Below are 17,634 nucleotides of genomic sequence, written 5' to 3'. Positions count from 1 at the left end.
CACTTCTTTAATTATGGTATTGTATATTTATATTATTATTACACTGTATACTGTTGATATATTGTATATTACTATTATATATTATACATGTATTAAATTGAAATATTATGTTGAGAAGAATATTTTTATAGTTGTATATATATGTGCATATATATGTATATATGTAAATATATATGTGCATATATATGTATATATGTAAATATACACGTATATATATATATATATATGTATGTATGTATGTATGTATGTATGTATGTATGTATGTATGTATGTATGTATGTATATATATATACATACACACTGTATGTATGTATGTATGTATGTATATATATATACATACATACATACATACATACATACATATATATATATATATATATATACGTGTATATTTACATATATACATATATATGCACATATATATTTACATATATACATATATATGCACATATATATACAACTATAAAAATATTCTTCTCAACATAATATTTCAATTTAATACATGTATAATATATAATAGTAATATACAATATATCAACAGTATACAGTGTAATAATAATATAAATATACAATACCATAATTAAATATATATATATATATATATATATATATATATATATATATATATATATATATATATGTATATATATATATATATATATATATATGTATATATATATATATATATATATATATATGTATATATACGCATATACATATATGTAAATATATATGTATATATTAGGGTTGTCCCGATACCAACATGTATTTCGATACATTTCTAAATAAAGGGGACCCCAAAAATTGCATTATTGGCTTTATTTTAACAAAACATCTTACGATACATTAAACATATGTTTCTTATTGCAATCAAATAACCAGTTTGTCCTTAAATAAAATAATGAACATACTAGACAACTTGTCTTTTAGTAGTAAGTAAGCAAACAAAGGCTCCTAATTTGGCTGCTGATGTATGCAGTAACATATTGTATTATTATTTGGTCAAATTTATGAGGGACAAGCGGTAGAAAATGGATTATTAATCTACTTGTTTATTTACTCTTAATATCTGCTTACTCTGTTTTAACAGGTTTTATATATACTTCTGTTAAAATGAAATAATCACTTATTCTTCTGTTGTTTGGATGCTTTACATTAGTTTTGGATGATACCACAAATTTGGGTATCGATCCGATACCAAGTAGTTACATGGTCATACATTGGTCATAATTTAAATTCCAGGTACATATTTTGTGAGTTTATTAACATAATATACATACAATACAAAAAGGAAAAACGATTTTGTGATGAAAATATTGATGTAATCATTCTAGTATTGACTAGATACGCTCTTGTACTTGGTATCATTACAGTGGATGTCAGATGTAGATCCACCCATGGCATTTGTTTACATTGAGGAGCGCTCGCCTCTTAGCGGGGAGCTATATGTCCTCCTACGATGTGTAGTGAAGCATGTTTAGCTTTTTCTCGTACTGCAGTGATAATACTTGTAAGAAACTTAGTTTATTTGTCACCATGGAGGCGAGAAATTAGTGATTAAAACTAGCAAAAACACTGCCGAATGCAGATGGACGCAGCTCACTAGCTATGTTTTAAAGCACCTCTTGCTGAGCAGCGTATTAGTGTTATAGCTTCACTTTTAACGTTACTTTTTAAGCCAAAATGCGTCCGTTCTCCCTTTTCTGTCGACACACTGTGTCTGCCTGGAAGTACTCCGTGATTGTGCGTTGCCGAACATGCTCCTCTGCTCGTGAAGCAGCAATGTCACGACGTGACAACGGCACGCCGTCATGCCCATTTAAAACATACAATAAAATAAGCAGCTAAATTTTACACTTAGCAAACTCATCTCGCATGCCGGATTGAACCTGTTTGTGGGCCTGATCCAGTGTTTGACATGTGTGACATGAAAGATCTCAGAAGCTCAGATTATTTTGAATGGCATTCTGAGGAATCGATACCTGCCAAAGGGTTTGTTAAAAGTGCAGTACCGTGAGCTTTTGTCATCCAGCCTTATCTGCCAAAAGCCACAAGCTGCATCCAGTTTTGAGAAGTATTTGGCTCCCCTCATCTCACTTGCAATCTCATCACGCTTTGGTATCTGGCAGTGCTCACGTTATATATTTTGGTTTAAATCACCTGGATCCATACATATTCTCAGTTTTTAATTTGTATTCTTGTTATACACACACACCATCGAATTAACCAACTCAGTTGGTTCTTACACTTCTTGAATCAATTTTAAAGGCCTACTGAAATGATTTTTTTTTTATTTAAATGGGGATAGCAGATCCATTCTATGTGTCATACTTGATCATTTCGCGATATTGCCATATTTTTGCTGAAAGGATTTAGTAGAGAACAACGGCGATAAAGTTCGCAACTTATGGTCGCTGATAAAAAAAAAGCCTTGCCCCTACCGGAAGTAGCGTGACGTCACAGGCTGGAGGGCTGCTCACATTTCCCCATTGTTTACACCAGCAGCGAGAGAGATTCGGACCGCGAAAGCGACGATTACCCCATTAATTTGAGCGAGGATGAAAGATTCGTGGATGAGGAACGTGAGAGTGAAGGACTAAAATGCAGTGCAGGACGTATCTTTTTTCGCTCTGACCGTAACTTAGGTACAAGGGTTCATTGGATTCCACACTTTCTCCTTTTTCTATTGTGGATCACGGATTTGTATTTTAAACCACCTCGGATACTATATCCTCTTGAAAATGAGAGTCGAGAACGCGAAATGGACATTCACAGTGACTTTTATCTCCACGACAATACATCGGTGAAGCTCTTTAGCTACTGAGCTAACGTGATAGCATCGGGCTCAAATGCAGATATAAACAAAATAAATAAACCACTGACTGGAAGGATAGGCAGAAGATCAACAATACTATTAAACCGTGGACATGTAAATACACGGTTAATAATTTCCAGCTTGGCGAAGCTTAAAAATGCTGTTGCTAACAACGCCATTGAAGCTAACTTAGCTACGGGACCTCACAGAGCTATGATAAAAACATTAGCGCTCCACCTACGCCAGCCAGCCCTCATCTGCTCATCAACACCCGTGCTCACCTGCGTTCCAGCGATCGACGGAAGGACGAAGGACTTCACCCGATCATCCGTGCGGTCGGCGGCTAGCGGCGGCTAGCGTCGGCTAGCGCGTCTGCTATCCAAGTCAATTGGCATGTGTTGCAATGTTAAGATTTCATCATTGATATATAAACTATCAGACTGCGTGGTCGGTAGTAGTGGGTTTCAGTAGGCCTTTAAGTTACACATTCTGTGCAGTTAAATGGGTTGTACTTGTATAGCGCTTTTCTACCTTCAAGGTACTCAAAGCGCTTTGACACACAGTTCAAATTTAAGACGCCGGCAAAGTGGCGCTGGGACTCTCCTTGGCACATGCACCACAGGTTTTGTATCCTCTCAACTAAATCTTGTAGGTACATGGTAAACATCCCAATCCGTTAAAGACGGCACAATATATGCAACGTGCTGTGAGTGTGCACCTAGTGCTTCAGGATAGCTGACATTGTAAATTATTTTGATTTAATTGCCAGAGTGTGTTTTAAATGTCTTCATGCTGTTGTTCATGCTATTTTCATTGTCACATGAACGGCCACAAACAAAATTTCACTCAGGTTTGTTTCCTCGACTTGTTGTACTGATTTGAGATTTGATCTGGATAGACATTGCTTTGCAAAGTTTTTTTTTCATTACATTTGGGGCATCTTTTGCTAGCTGGACATTGCCAGTGCTCATGTTTGTAACCATGTCGTTTGCTGTAGTATTTCACATAATTTGTATCAGTCTTATGTGTCTTATTAATTTTCACTTTGTTCTCAACCACAGCTATTCTAGCATTGTCGCTGATTGAAGTGACGCTTGGTTCATTTAAAAGTCTTTGCATGCGGCTGGGCCACCTCGGCTGCATGGCAAATTCCAAAGTTAACTTAGCCTCTCTTAGCAGCCTTTCCCTTGTCTGCTTATCACAGCCCTCCACACTGCTCTGAGCCACCTAGAGCAGCAGGGGAGCTATGCAAGGCTACTCTTTGTTGATTTTAGCTCTGCGTTCAATACCATCCTCCCCCACAGACTGGTGCCCAAACTGACGGGGCTGGGACTGTCTTCCTCCATCTGCCACTGGATCCTGGACTTCCTGACAAATCGCTCTCTGCCTACAGAAATGAAGTGGAACGGCTAACTGGGTGGTGCAGGGAAAACAACCTGGTCCTTAACACCACCAAGACAAAGGAGCTGATCATGGATTTCCGGAAGAAAAAAACGATAAACATCCAACCACTGTACATCAATGGGGACTATGTGGAAAGGGTCTCTAACTTGAGGTTCCTGGGGATCCAGATCAAGGAGACCTGTCGTGGAGTACGAACACCTCAGTGACCATCAAAAAGGCACAGCAGAGACGTTACTTTCTGAGAATCCTCAAAAAGAATAACCTGTCGCAAAAACTGCTTGTGTCCTTCTATCGCTGCTCAATAGAGAGTGTGCTGACATACTGCATGTGTGTATGGTATGCCAGCTGCACGGCGTCAGAGAGAAACGCACTTCAGAGGGTCATAAAAACTGCCATGAAGATCACTGGCTGCTCTCTCCCCTCCCTAGATGAACTGCACTGCCTCAAAAAGGCCCAAAACATCACAAGGGACCCATCTCACCCCGGACATAAACTTTTTGAACTGCTGCCCTCGGGCAGGAGATACAGGACAATAAAATGCCGGACAAACAAATTTAAGAACACTTTTTACCCGAGAGCAATAGTGTCGCTGAACACAAGACAAGAATGACTGTGCATGTGAGCTGTGTGCTTGGTATTTGTATGTATTTTATATATTGTTATCTATTTATCTATGTTCTTATGTTTTTATGTGTTATTATGAATTTGCACCCCGCGACCCCGAAGGGAATAAGCGGTAGAAAATGGATGGATTATGAATTTGCACTAAATTAGTTTTGCTTACAATTTCGTTGTACAATGACAATAAAGATATATTCTATTCTATAAATGCCATACACAATTTAATCACGGATCATTAAGTCTTTTAAATCGCCAAACTCACAAGACCGCATTTTTAGCTTTAAATCATTCACAAAGCTGTCTGTCTTAGCTGCTTGTTGCACATGTGACCGCAAAACATACCTCTCATATACGGTGTTCTTCATTGGCGAACAATATGCATCAAACTTCTCAATCACTTCATCATACTTGCGCCTGTCATCAGCTCCTTCGAATTCAAACGTGTTGAAGACTTCCATGGCTTGGGGTCCAGCTACTGTGATAAGCAGCGCTATTTTCCTGATGTCGGATTTTAAATCCAATCCCACTGCATCCATGTACTGTTCAAACAGCTGCTCGAAGGATCACCAGTTGCTGTCCGCATTACCAGCCAGCTTTAATCCCTCTGGTGGCCTCAACGCCTTCATTTCTCTTGAATCAAACTGATGCAGAATTAAATCTTTTTTTATTTTTTTCACTTCTGACAGCATGTGTTGTTCATCTATTAATGACCAAACTTTGTCTCTCCATGAATGCATCCAAACATCTATATGTGTATATAAAGCCAGTGTGTTTTCTTCGTTACGTTTACCTGAACATCATTATTCAGCAGCATCTGCTGATCACATTGTGTATCCCAGTCAGTTTAGCTGCATATCATGACAGCTTGGAGTGATGAAGAATCCATACGTGTAGAAACACTATGAACAGCTAGAAGACGGAAGAGCAGTTCTACTTCCGGTTGAAAGCTCTAAAAAGAAGGGCCCAGCAGCACCTACAGTGAGCAAACTCTTCCAATAAGTGGCGCCATAGCACAAACAATAACACACCTTTTCAGTGTAAAGTGAAATGAATTGTATTTACATAACGCTTTTCTCTAGTGACTCAAATCGCTTTACATAGTGTTGTCGGTGGCACTGGGAGCAGGTGGTAAAGTATCTTGCCCAACGACAACGGCTGTGACTAGGATGGCAGAAGTGCCAAGTGAGAATCAAACCTTGAACCCTCAAGTTGCTGGCTCGGCCACTCTACCAACCAAGCCACACCGCCCCAGTGTAATGGCTTGTTTTTTTTGTTTTTTAAACTATTTTCATTATGGCCCTCAGCGAAGAAAAGTCTGTAAATTAGCCGCATGGTTTTATAATCCGCAGGGTGCAAAGCGTAGAGAAAAATTTGCAATTTACAGTCTTGAATTTACAGTAATTGGGCAGAGAAACATGTTTTGATTGAATTATGTCACAATTTGATGAAAATGTGAATATTTTATCCCCAGTCTTTTTTGTCTTAGGATGATGAACACATTGTATTGGAACCCGGCGATTTGTTCCCTCCTTATTCTCCATCGCCTTCTGCACTAGCCAATGAGAAAAGAGGACCCCATAGCCACAGCAACATCGTCTCTTCAGAGTTGTCAGGACTCCAGTTCTAGACACAGTAAGGTAGGAAACATGTGTTTTGGGTCAATGACAAATAAGCTACTAAAAAGTTTTTCAAAGTTTTTGAAAAATATATATGTACTTTGCATACACACGCGCGCAAACAGATACACACTGGAGAAATTGACAGCCATTACTGCTTTAAGGTGGCTTTTGGACACAGACAACCTAACTCCCAATAGGCAAAGGGACAGATGAACAGTACTGCAAGTCTGGAACACAAGCAAGCACAATATTAATAAAGATGTTTAATAAGAAAAACAAACTTCTATAGAGTTAATATTTGATTAAAAAAATACAAGTACAGTAGTTTTACAAATAATGTAATATTAATGTACAGCATTTAGCCATGAGCTTCTTCTTTCTGTGTCAAACAAAATCTGCAGCGTGTCCATATTTTCATGGATTCATGTTGGGAAAAAAGTGCACATTTTGGCGTGGCCTTTTGTTTTGGTAACTCTAAAGCACACCTTAGCAATAACCATGCTGTCACAATTATTAGGCAACTATTAATGTGCAGAATTATTATGCAACTAAATGGAAAAAGGAACATGTTCCCTTCTCACTTGTTTATTTTCATTTGTTAAAGTTCAGTTCAGTTTATTTCAAACATGCATAGCCTCCCAGATACTGTTCAGAGAGGTGTACTGATTTCCTTTACTGTCAATCTCCCATTTAAGCAGGGCCCACCGGTTCCTAATAGGGCTTACCGGTAGGTCAGACAAGGAAGGGGGCCATGTCATTATTTGTCATCCTTTACTGGCTAGCCATTCAGTGGAGTACTTTGATGCATGTGATGGAGCAATTCATAGTCTTCTTGGGAGATGCAAACTTTTTACTCTATCACAACTTAAAGAAACTACATCCATTTTCTACCGCTTGTCCCTTTTGGGGTCGCGGGGGGTGCTGGAGCCTATCTCAGCTGCATTCGGGCGGAAGGCAGGGTACATCCTGGACAAGTCGCCACCTCATCACAGGGCCAACACAGATAGACAGACAACATTCACACTCAAATTCACACTCTAGGGCCAATTTAGTGTTGCCAATCAACCTATCCCCAGGTGCATGTTTTTGGAGGTGGGAGGAAGCCGGAGTTTCCGGAGGGAACCCACGCAGTCACAGGAGAACATGCAAAATGTCTTCTAAAAACAAGCAGTAGGTATGGGAGTTGATTTTGAGGCCATCTTCAACCCGAAAGGGTCCAACTAGCTCATCTTTAATACTACCGGCCCATACCAGTACCTCACCTCCATCTTGCTGGCGTCTGAGTCAAAGTGAAGCTCTGTGTTCATTACTGATCCAGTTACAGGTCCATGCATCTGGTCCATCAAGAGTCGCTCTTATCTCATCAGTCCATACAACCTTTGAAAAAACTGTCATCAGATATTTCTTGGCCCAGTAGTGATGTTTCATCTTGTGTGTTTTGTTCAGTGGTGGTCGGGTTTAAGCCTTCCTTACCATGGCCATGTCTGTAAGCACTTAACACCTTGTACTTCTGGACACTCTGGGTAGGTTGCAGTTCTGGAAAAGGGCAGTACTGGAGGACAATGGGTTCATGGTAGCTTCACGTTTGATTCTTGTTTTCATGTGGGTCTTTTTTTGCGTTTTGGTTTGGGATCCTTTGGGACTGTGTGACAAGGGGTGGCACTTTCGTGACTTCTGCGGTGCTTTTTTGTGAACTTCTGGATCTCCCGCCCGGGAGCCTGTTGGCCATGGAGACCAGCTGCTGGGTCTCTGCCACACCACAGTCCGTTTGGAGAGACTGGAGAAGAGGAGATGCGGATGAAGAGACAGGGCTCCGGAGCTGGAGCTGGGCGCCGAGACGGACAAGCTTCACAGTGTCTTTGCTGAAAAAGCGTGTATTGGACACCTCTGTCTCCTTAGACGCATCCTCGCTCATCCATGCAGACTGGACACTGGCCGAGAGTTGGTGAGCGACCGAGGGTGGAGTCGGCTCTCTTGGTTGCTTTGTTGGGTCTGCTCCTGTCTCAGGCCATGCTCCCCCCTACCCCAGCAGACGATGGCGTGGAACACCGCAGAGCCCACCACAGTGTATATGTTTTTGTTTTTTATTTATTTAATTAGTTTCTACTTTTGTGGCTCTGTGTAGAAGTGACTGGTTGCATCAGCTCTGCTCTTTTAATGTCTTTAATGTCCTTGGTGTTCTTAATGTTTCCCTCTTACACACATTTGTATGTTTGCTATGGCTATGAGTTGGTTTTTTTCCTTGGCCTCAGTCTGGACCCCCTCTCCAGGGGCCCAGGTTTAGACAGAATTTTTTTGTTGTCAAGTCCCCTCCCACCCTCTCCAGCATTTACCTGTTTCTCACCTTTTTTTTAAGGGGCGCTAGAAGTTGGCAGACCCGTCAGCGATCCTGTTCTGTCTCCCTGTAATGTTTGTCTGCTCTTGAATGGGATTGTGCTGAAAATCTTAATTTCCCCTCTGGAATTATTAAAGTATTTCTGATTCTGATTCTTCTCCAATTTTTGGCTAGTTAAATTGCGTCTTTTTTTCTCAATACGTTTCTTGCGACGCTGTTTTCTACTTGCAAAAAAACGTTTGATGGTTTTGTGGTCATGCCTCAATATCTTATTTAAGGAGTGCTGCATCCCTCTGAAATACTTTTTATTTTATTTTTTTTATTTGTTTGAGTTTCCATGGCAAGTCCATGCTACAGGAATGCGATGAAGTATTAAATGTTTTCCTCTCTCCCAACCCAAAGTAAACATCCACAAATTCTAACAAAAATAAATATGAGGGAAAATAATTAAATACAAATAGGAAAATACAAACAAAATAAATTAAACAACAACAAATACATCAATCAAATAGTTCCAGGTAAACATTGACAGGTGGCAACAGACAACTGCAATCAGGGCAATTAACAACAACAAGCGTATTAACTATGTTCATGGCATTTTGGTCGGGGCAACATGAAATTTTGTAGAATAGCCATTCAATGTCAGCCTAATATTTTCCGGTTTGAGAAAATCAAGAACATCCTTAATCCAGCTGGTGTGGCAGAGGAGGCGCTGTTGACTTCTAACCAACGGAGTAGTAAAAGCTACAGGGTTTGTTTTGGAATTGTTAAGGGAAGATGACTGAAGGGCCACCCAAATCTTTTCACCAATAATCACAGACAAAGTATTATAATATTTCATTCATACCATTATAAATATATCATTTATAACAGGTAAATTCCCAAACAAAATGAAGACCGCAAAAGTCGTACCGGTTTTAATGACTGGGGAACACCAGTCCTTATTTCCACAATTTTCTAAAAATGATTGAACAATTGTTTAATAATATATTGGACAAATTCATAAATGAAAATGTAACACTCTCGGACAACCAATACAGATACATTGCCAACATCTCAACATCGATGGCATCAATCGAAATAACGGAAGACATTACCAATGCAAAAGATAGTAAACAGTGTGCAGCTGCAGTGTTTATCATTCTAACAAAAGCATACGACCCAATTAATCGTAATATCTTAATTAACAAATTTGAACGGTATGGTATATATCTTATACAGGGATCAATACAGGGACCAACATTGTTCAATCTCTATATAAACAACATTTTTAAAGTTACAAAAGACTTAAAGTTAGTATTATTTGCAAACAAATTGGAGAGAACACACAAGGTAATACAAATAACAGACATTTTTTTTAAATGGAAAAGAGATTTGACAAAAACAGACTATCCTTGAATCTCGCTAAAACTAAAATAATGCTATTGCTGGCTTGCAATCACGGGGCCGAAAGGCACTTCTGGGTTTCAGGCGATGGTCTGGAGTCCCATTAGGCTACTGTTTATTTGCCTGCAGATTTGGGCGTATTTTGAAAGGTATATTTGGATGCAAATATATAAGCAATCGTGAACAAATATTTAAAATGGGACGGAGTGAATTTATACACTCTTAAAACAAATATTTTTTGACATAATTTACTCCTGAACCCAACTACATCAGACACACCCTCCTTGACAGGAGCAGAGCCTGAGGATGATGGGGGATCGACGTCGATCTCTCGGAGTGAAGTCACTGAGGTAGTTAGACAACTCCACAGTGGCAAAACTCCGGGGGTTGACGAGATCCGTCCAGAAATACTGAAGGCTCTGGGTGTTTAGGGGCTGTCTTGGTTGATACACCTTTTCAACATTGCGTGGAAGTCTGGGACAGTCCAGAAGGAGTGGCAGACTGGGGTGGTGGTTCCCCTTTTCAAAAAGGGGGACCAGAGGGTGTGTGCTAATTACAGGGGTATCACACTACTCAGCCTCCCTGGGAAAGTTTACGCCAAGGTACTGGAAAGGAGGGTCCGGCCGATAGTCGAACCTCAGATTCAAGAGGAGCAATGTGGATTCCGTCTTGGTCGATTAATCGATTCTCAAATTAATCGTTAGTTGCAGCCCTAACAGCAACCACAAAAGAACACAAACTAAATGCGATATCTTGTCCTGTTTAGTTCTGCTCTCAAACACTACTAATATAATAGAGAATAAACTTGATTGCATCACAGAAGTTTCTCAAACAAATCAAATGTTTAAACATTTTACAAAGTGATCGCTGCAGACACCAGCATGGTCATGTAGGTTTAAAAAAATAAATGATAAACAAGCGTCTTTTCATCTAGTTCTTGCCATCTTCGGGTGTATGTTGAATGTCAAAGTTGACCAGTTTCTCGTTTTATGGCCACAACATTCTACTATACAAGTGAGAGGCATGATTTATAATCTAGAATTAACTTTCACCAACTCACAAGCAATGCAACCTCTCACCGGCTCACTTGCTATGTGCACATGGACACATTTAATCGGGTACAATAAAGCAGTCAGTATCTGGTGTGAACACTATTTGCCTCAAGCAGTGCAACACATCCCCTTTGCATAGAGTTGATCAGGTTGTTGATTGTGTTCTGTGTTGGTCCACCCCTCTTCAATGGCTGTGCCAAGTTGCTGGATATTGTCAGGAACTGGAAAACGCTGTTGTATATGCCGATCCACAGGATCCCAAACATGATCAATGGGTGACAGGTCCGGTGAGTATGCTGGACATACAAGAACTGGGATATTTTCAGCTTCCAGGAATTGTGTACAGTTCCTTGCAACATGGGGCTGTGCATTGTCATGCTGCAACATTAGGTGATGGTCTTGGGTGAATGGCACAAAAATGGGCCTCAGGATCTCGTCACGGTATCTCTGTGCATTCAAAATGCCATCAAGAAAATGCACTCATGCATTCCTGATGCATTCATGATGCATTCATTGTCCATAACATACGCCCGCCCACATCATAACCTCACCCCCACCATGGGCCACTTGATTCACAACTTTGACATCAGCAAACCGCTCTCCCACATGACGCCACACACGCTGTCTGCCATCTTTCTCTGAACAGTGAACACCGGGGGCCTTTTGTGTACCTAAAACAAGTAGATATTTGAGTTCAGCTCATGAAAAATGCAAACTAAAGTGTTGCATTTACATTTTTAATTATATATATTAATATATATCTGTCAAAGCTGAATTGCAATGATATGACGCTGTATAAAAGCCATGCAAATTGAGATCAAGGGATTTGTGACAGAATTCTTGTAGTCTGGGTCTGGATCCAGACCACCAATGTAAGCACTATATAATATATAATATAATACTATATAATATATACCTGGTAATCTTCTGTCAAATCCCCTCATCAGAGAAGCTGAAATTGTTTGCAATATGCTGATAAGTGTGAAATCTGACACAAAAATGCTTTTGACTCTTTCTTTATTGAACAGTGATTAGTCAGATTTTTGATGATAATTTCAAATGTATTTTCTCCATTTTCACATTACAGAAATTGTTTGGAGTTGGCAGGGTCTCGGCCAATCACAGTCTTAGACAATGAGCGTTTTACAGTGCAGTCAGTCATCACCAAGCTGGTCTGTCCTGTGGTGCTGGTGAGCTGAATGGACAAAATGGATATTCATTTTCTTAAAACAATCCATTTCATATATGTCACCTGTTTTATCGATGTATTTACCTAGGTGGCTTTCCTGCTGGTAAACGCTGTACGATACTTTTGTGACGCGCCCAACCTCACCCCCGCCAGCTACAATTTCTTGCAGCTTCAGGTATTTTCTAATTGTATCATTTTATTCAACAGCACTGAATAATTTTAACTTAGCACAGCAATATTATGTCTGATTGTTCGACTGTCGTCGTCTCTTTGTCAGCCGTGTTATAGTTTTTATTGCTTCCATATGGAGTCCATTGACAGATATAAATTAGGACTACAGTATATGCTACTCTGTATTAGAAATGGCAACAGCAGATAATTTTAGCATGTGTGTGAATGGACAAGCCAGTCTGACCCACAAGAGGATGGAGGGAAAAAAAGGAACTTAGTGACTACCACTTTGGACTACAATGGCAGACTCGTGCAAAGCTGTTTGGGTAAATCTTGACCATATACAGTATGTAGGTATCCGCTGACGTAACTGTGGCAAATGACGTAATGTCGAACTTGCTCCCAATGAGCCTATAAAGGAAGAGGCCAGGCAAGATTGTTTTATAAATATCTATTTAAAAATTTTTTAGGATAGTCCCTTGAGATGCAGCATCTTGTTTTCTAAGCGGTCCCACACAAATACAGAAAAACACAAAACATATATTACATTAAAGAACAAAAACACACTGCTCTACCCCTCCTACAGCATCCCACAAACACAGTTGCTCACAGACATTTACATAAATTATTGAAATAGATTACAACAATACAATAAATGCATCATCAGGAGCAACCAAATACATCTTTAAAATCAGAAACAAGTACAACTTGCTTGCAAGTGGGAAAATACATTTGATTTAAAGTTATGAAAAGAAGAAATGGACTTTAAAGAAGCAGGATTTTTTTCTAATCAGATGGGGTTTTTCATCCATCTATCCATTTTCTACCACTTGTCCCTCTCGGGGTTGCATTCTGGCGGAAGGCGGAGTACAACCTGGACAAGTCGTCACCTCACTGTAGGGCCAACACAGATAGACGACATTCACACACTAGGGTCAATTTACTTAAATTACCTACAGCCTATTTCTTTTATAAGGTTAAGGGACTGCAAAGAATGGCTATGGCATATGTCCAAGAGAATAGGGAACTGTATACTGAACTAAACGTTAATTTAAGTATGGTGGAACATGTGCAAACGTATTTCTGTTTGCACCTACTTATTTGCCGCTTTATTTGCTTTTAAATAATTCTACAAATCTTAGGTATAATTGTATTCCTTCTATTTTAAGTAAACCAAGACACTCTGAATACATTTTATATTATTTTATTTAAAAAATAAATAAATAAATAATTCTATACTTTTTACAATCGATCTGATGAATCAGCGACAACATCCCTCTCAACATGACTGAAGGAGTGAACCAAACAATGGCTCTCTGTAAAAAAGGTTGGATATATCAACAAAAAATGTGTGCGCTAATAGCAAATATTTTTTTCCCTGGAAATCGAAAAAGGACTTCATGAGACACTCCCAGTGGAATCCAGTGGTTAAGAAGTCATCAGATCAAAGGGTGAAAAAACTTTTACACACAGCCTGAGGCTAAATGATACCGTGTCTTTTTCAAGACTCCGTAAAGACACCTGCAATCGTCTTGGTGCTAAACCGAAGCCAAGTCAGAATGTTGGTATCCATGGCCAACATGTAATTTCACCTGGAATAAAGTTACCAAACAGAATTTTGCCACTGTCACAGCCAAATGTGACTGAATATCACAGACATAAAGAAGTTACCCCAAAGCATCAGACGGACAGAGCAACTGTGCTGAGTGCCAAGGTCAAAGATACACTTCTGCTCGGAGACGACGCAGTATCTAACATAAACATAAACAGAATGGTTACATGTAGCTTTCCAAGTGCTACTGTCTCAGTCATCACAAAGCATCTACCTTAGGTCTTGGCAAAACAGCTGATTGTGCACATGGGTGCCATGGATGTCAGAAACCAACAGCCTGAAATAGTGAAGAAAGATAATAAACTATTTGAGAGTGTCAATAAAGTGGAAATATCTACATTTATCAGTGGACCTCTCCCAAACATCGACAGGAGGATAAACACATTCAGAAGGGTGCTTCAGCTGAATACATGACTGACCAAGGAGCTGGTCATCGACTTAAGTTAAGTTAAAGTACCAATGATTGTCACACACACACACTAGGTGTGGTGAAATTTGTCCTCTGCATTTGACCCATCCCCTTGACCACCCCCCCTGGGAGGTGAGGGGAGCAGTGGGCAGCAGCAGTGCCGCGCCCGGGAATCATTTTGGTGATTTAACCCCCAATTCCAACCCTTGATGCTCAGTGCCAAGCAGGGAGGTAATGGGTCCCCTTTTTATAGTCTTTGGTATGACTAAGCCGGGGTTTGAACTCACAACCTACCGATCTCAGGGCAAACACTCTAAACACTAGGCCACTGAGTAGGAAGAGAGTGACCCCAGTGGAGCCCATCAAGATCCAGGGCCGGGAGGTGGCTGTAGTGGGGCAGTATAAGTACCTGGGAGTCCATTCGAACAGCAAACTGGACTGGAAGGACAACAGCAAAGCTGTTTACAAGAAGGGCATGAGCAGACTCTTTTTTTCTGAGGAAGCTTAGGTCCTTTAATGTGTGCAGCAAGCTGTTGGAGATATTTTATCAGTCTGTTGTGGCCAGTGCCCTGTACTTTGCAGTGGTTTGTTGGGGGAGCAACACCAGCAAAAGGGACTCAAACCGGATTGATAAACTGATCCGGAAAGCCGGCCAAACTATTGGCACGCAGTTGAAGGCGTTTGTGTCAGTGAGGGACAGGAGGACACTGGACAAACTGCTGGCCATCATGGACAATCCTGCCCACCCACTCCACCTGACAATTAAGGGACAGCGGAGTTCATACTCCAACAGGCTCCTTCAGCTTCCTTCCCGCACTGTGCGATTCAAGAACTCCTTCATTCCGCACTCCATCCAGCTGTACAATCACTCGCCATACAGCAATAGATGATATCTGCCTATTACCTGACACCTGACATGTCAGCTACTTCTCTTTGTTTTTAATGTCTATTTTCTATTTTCTGCTGGATCCACTCTCTATTATTTTATGCTGCTGCTGTCACATATACTGTAATATTGTACATGGTCATTGGTATATATTGTATATATGTTATAGACATAATATAATATATCTCTATATATAATATACTGTACACATATGTATATATTTGTATATATGTTAGATTTTTTTTTATCGCAATATTAGTCTATTTATACCTGCATTGTCTTTTCCATCCTTACACTTTCCATCATTGTAACTGAGCTACTGTGTTGAACAATTTCCCTTGTGGATAATTAAAGTTAGTCTAAGTCTAATTGTATTTGTTTACACCTGAGGCGATAAACATGTTGCCGCCCTGAGGCAACGCCTCTTTACTGAACGTTATGAAAAATCTGATCCAATATGTGTACCGTTACACCCTAACTCAGAATATAAAATGTATATATGCCTTAATTTGTCTTGTAATTGTCATAAATAACAAGTATTATATTTTCAGTTGATGGGTGTGCTGCCTGTCTTACCACTGCTATTCCCCATCATGTGGGTGCTGGTGAACGCCTTTGGAGAGGCCAGGGTCCTTGCCGAATTCAGCCATGTATCTCCAGCAGGACTGGTGAGAAATAAACACAAAGGAGTTGGATGGTATCTTTCACCACCTTGTCTGAAATGAACTCTAATTAACGTTGCCAGGAGGCTATGTAATCTTTGCTGTTGGTTTGTCAGATAGTCAGTTCGTAAGCAACATGACCAAAAGCATGTATATATATATATATATATATAAATATATATATATATACAAAAATATATATATATATACGTATATATATATATAAAAATATATATATATATACAAAAATATATATATATATACGTATATATATATATATATATATATATATATATATATATATATATATATATATATATATATATATATATATATATATATATATATATATACGTATATATATACACATATATATATACACATATATATATATATATATATATATATACGTATATATATACACATATATTTATACGTATATATATATATATATATATATATATATATATACCGTATTTCCTTGAATAGCCGCAGGGGCGCTAATTAATTTAAAACCTCTTCTCACTCCTGCGGTTACCAAAACCATGCGGAATGAGCAAGCATGCTCTAATTATTTTAAAACCTCTTCTCACTCCGGCGCATACCTTATCATTAAAAACACATTTAATAAAAAAAACGTTATTATGATCTTACCTTTACTTGTAGATGGGTCCATGTGCAGCTGCTTCTGATCAAAGGCAGTCTTTCTCATCTTTCTTCAATTTTAAAAGTCTCTGGAGATATTCCTTTAATTATTACCTCCTGCTTCGATTGAAAGTCCAGTTTAGAAAACGGTTTTATTTTAGATATGTAATCCTCCATGTTAAAAGTGCAAGCAAACAATTGCTGCATGCTTGCTGCTTGTTGTCTTCTTCTGCAGTACCTGTCTCCTGCAGTACTGGTAGTCGCAAGAAGGATCACTAGCGCCCTCTACCACCTGGAGGCGGGAGTCATTTAATGACTCATATTTGACCCGGCGGAAGTGCCAAGCATGCGCTAATTATTTTGCGAAACGAGTTTGACCCGGCTGTAATTCTAGGCAGGCGAATACTATATTCCCGGCGCCAATTCAAGGAAATACGGTATACGTATATATATACGTGTATATATACACGTATATATATACACGTATATATATACGTATATATATATATACGTATATATATACGTATATATATATATACGTATATATATATATATATATTTATACGTATATATATATATATATATATATATATATAGCGATTTTTCATTAAACTTTCAGGAAATGTCAGAAATGGGATAAGGAAGCTTTGGGCACGATTCGAATAATTTATAGTATGTTGCCTTACGTTTTCGTTGCAAGCCTCAACTTGTGTGTCTGTATGCTAGCAACCCCAAAAAGACGAACGTTGATGACTGACGAGAGTGTTCACTCTGTTTCCTTGATTCTGCTATCAATAGCTCTGACTTTATTTTGTATATTAGCCCATC

At 39.1% G+C, this 17,634-nt stretch overlaps 1 protein-coding gene across 1 annotated transcript in view; it reads left to right on the top strand.

Annotated features, from left to right (window-relative positions):
• The window catches only part of tmem94 (transmembrane protein 94), a 120,881-nt gene that overhangs the window by 22,995 nt on the left and 80,252 nt on the right, over positions 1–17,634 (top strand). The window contains 5 exon segments of the mRNA XM_062056475.1: positions 6,327–6,417; positions 6,420–6,477; positions 12,320–12,422; positions 12,510–12,596; positions 16,051–16,167. Coding sequence (XP_061912459.1) covers positions 6,327–6,417; positions 6,420–6,477; positions 12,320–12,422; positions 12,510–12,596; positions 16,051–16,167 — 456 coding nt within the window.

This window comes from Entelurus aequoreus, linkage group LG08, assembly GCF_033978785.1.
Source record: "Entelurus aequoreus isolate RoL-2023_Sb linkage group LG08, RoL_Eaeq_v1.1, whole genome shotgun sequence".
Classification (NCBI taxonomy): Eukaryota; Metazoa; Chordata; class Actinopteri; order Syngnathiformes; family Syngnathidae; genus Entelurus; species Entelurus aequoreus.
Note: the sequence above shows the minus strand (reverse complement) of the source record. Positions and strands in the feature narration are given on the sequence as shown.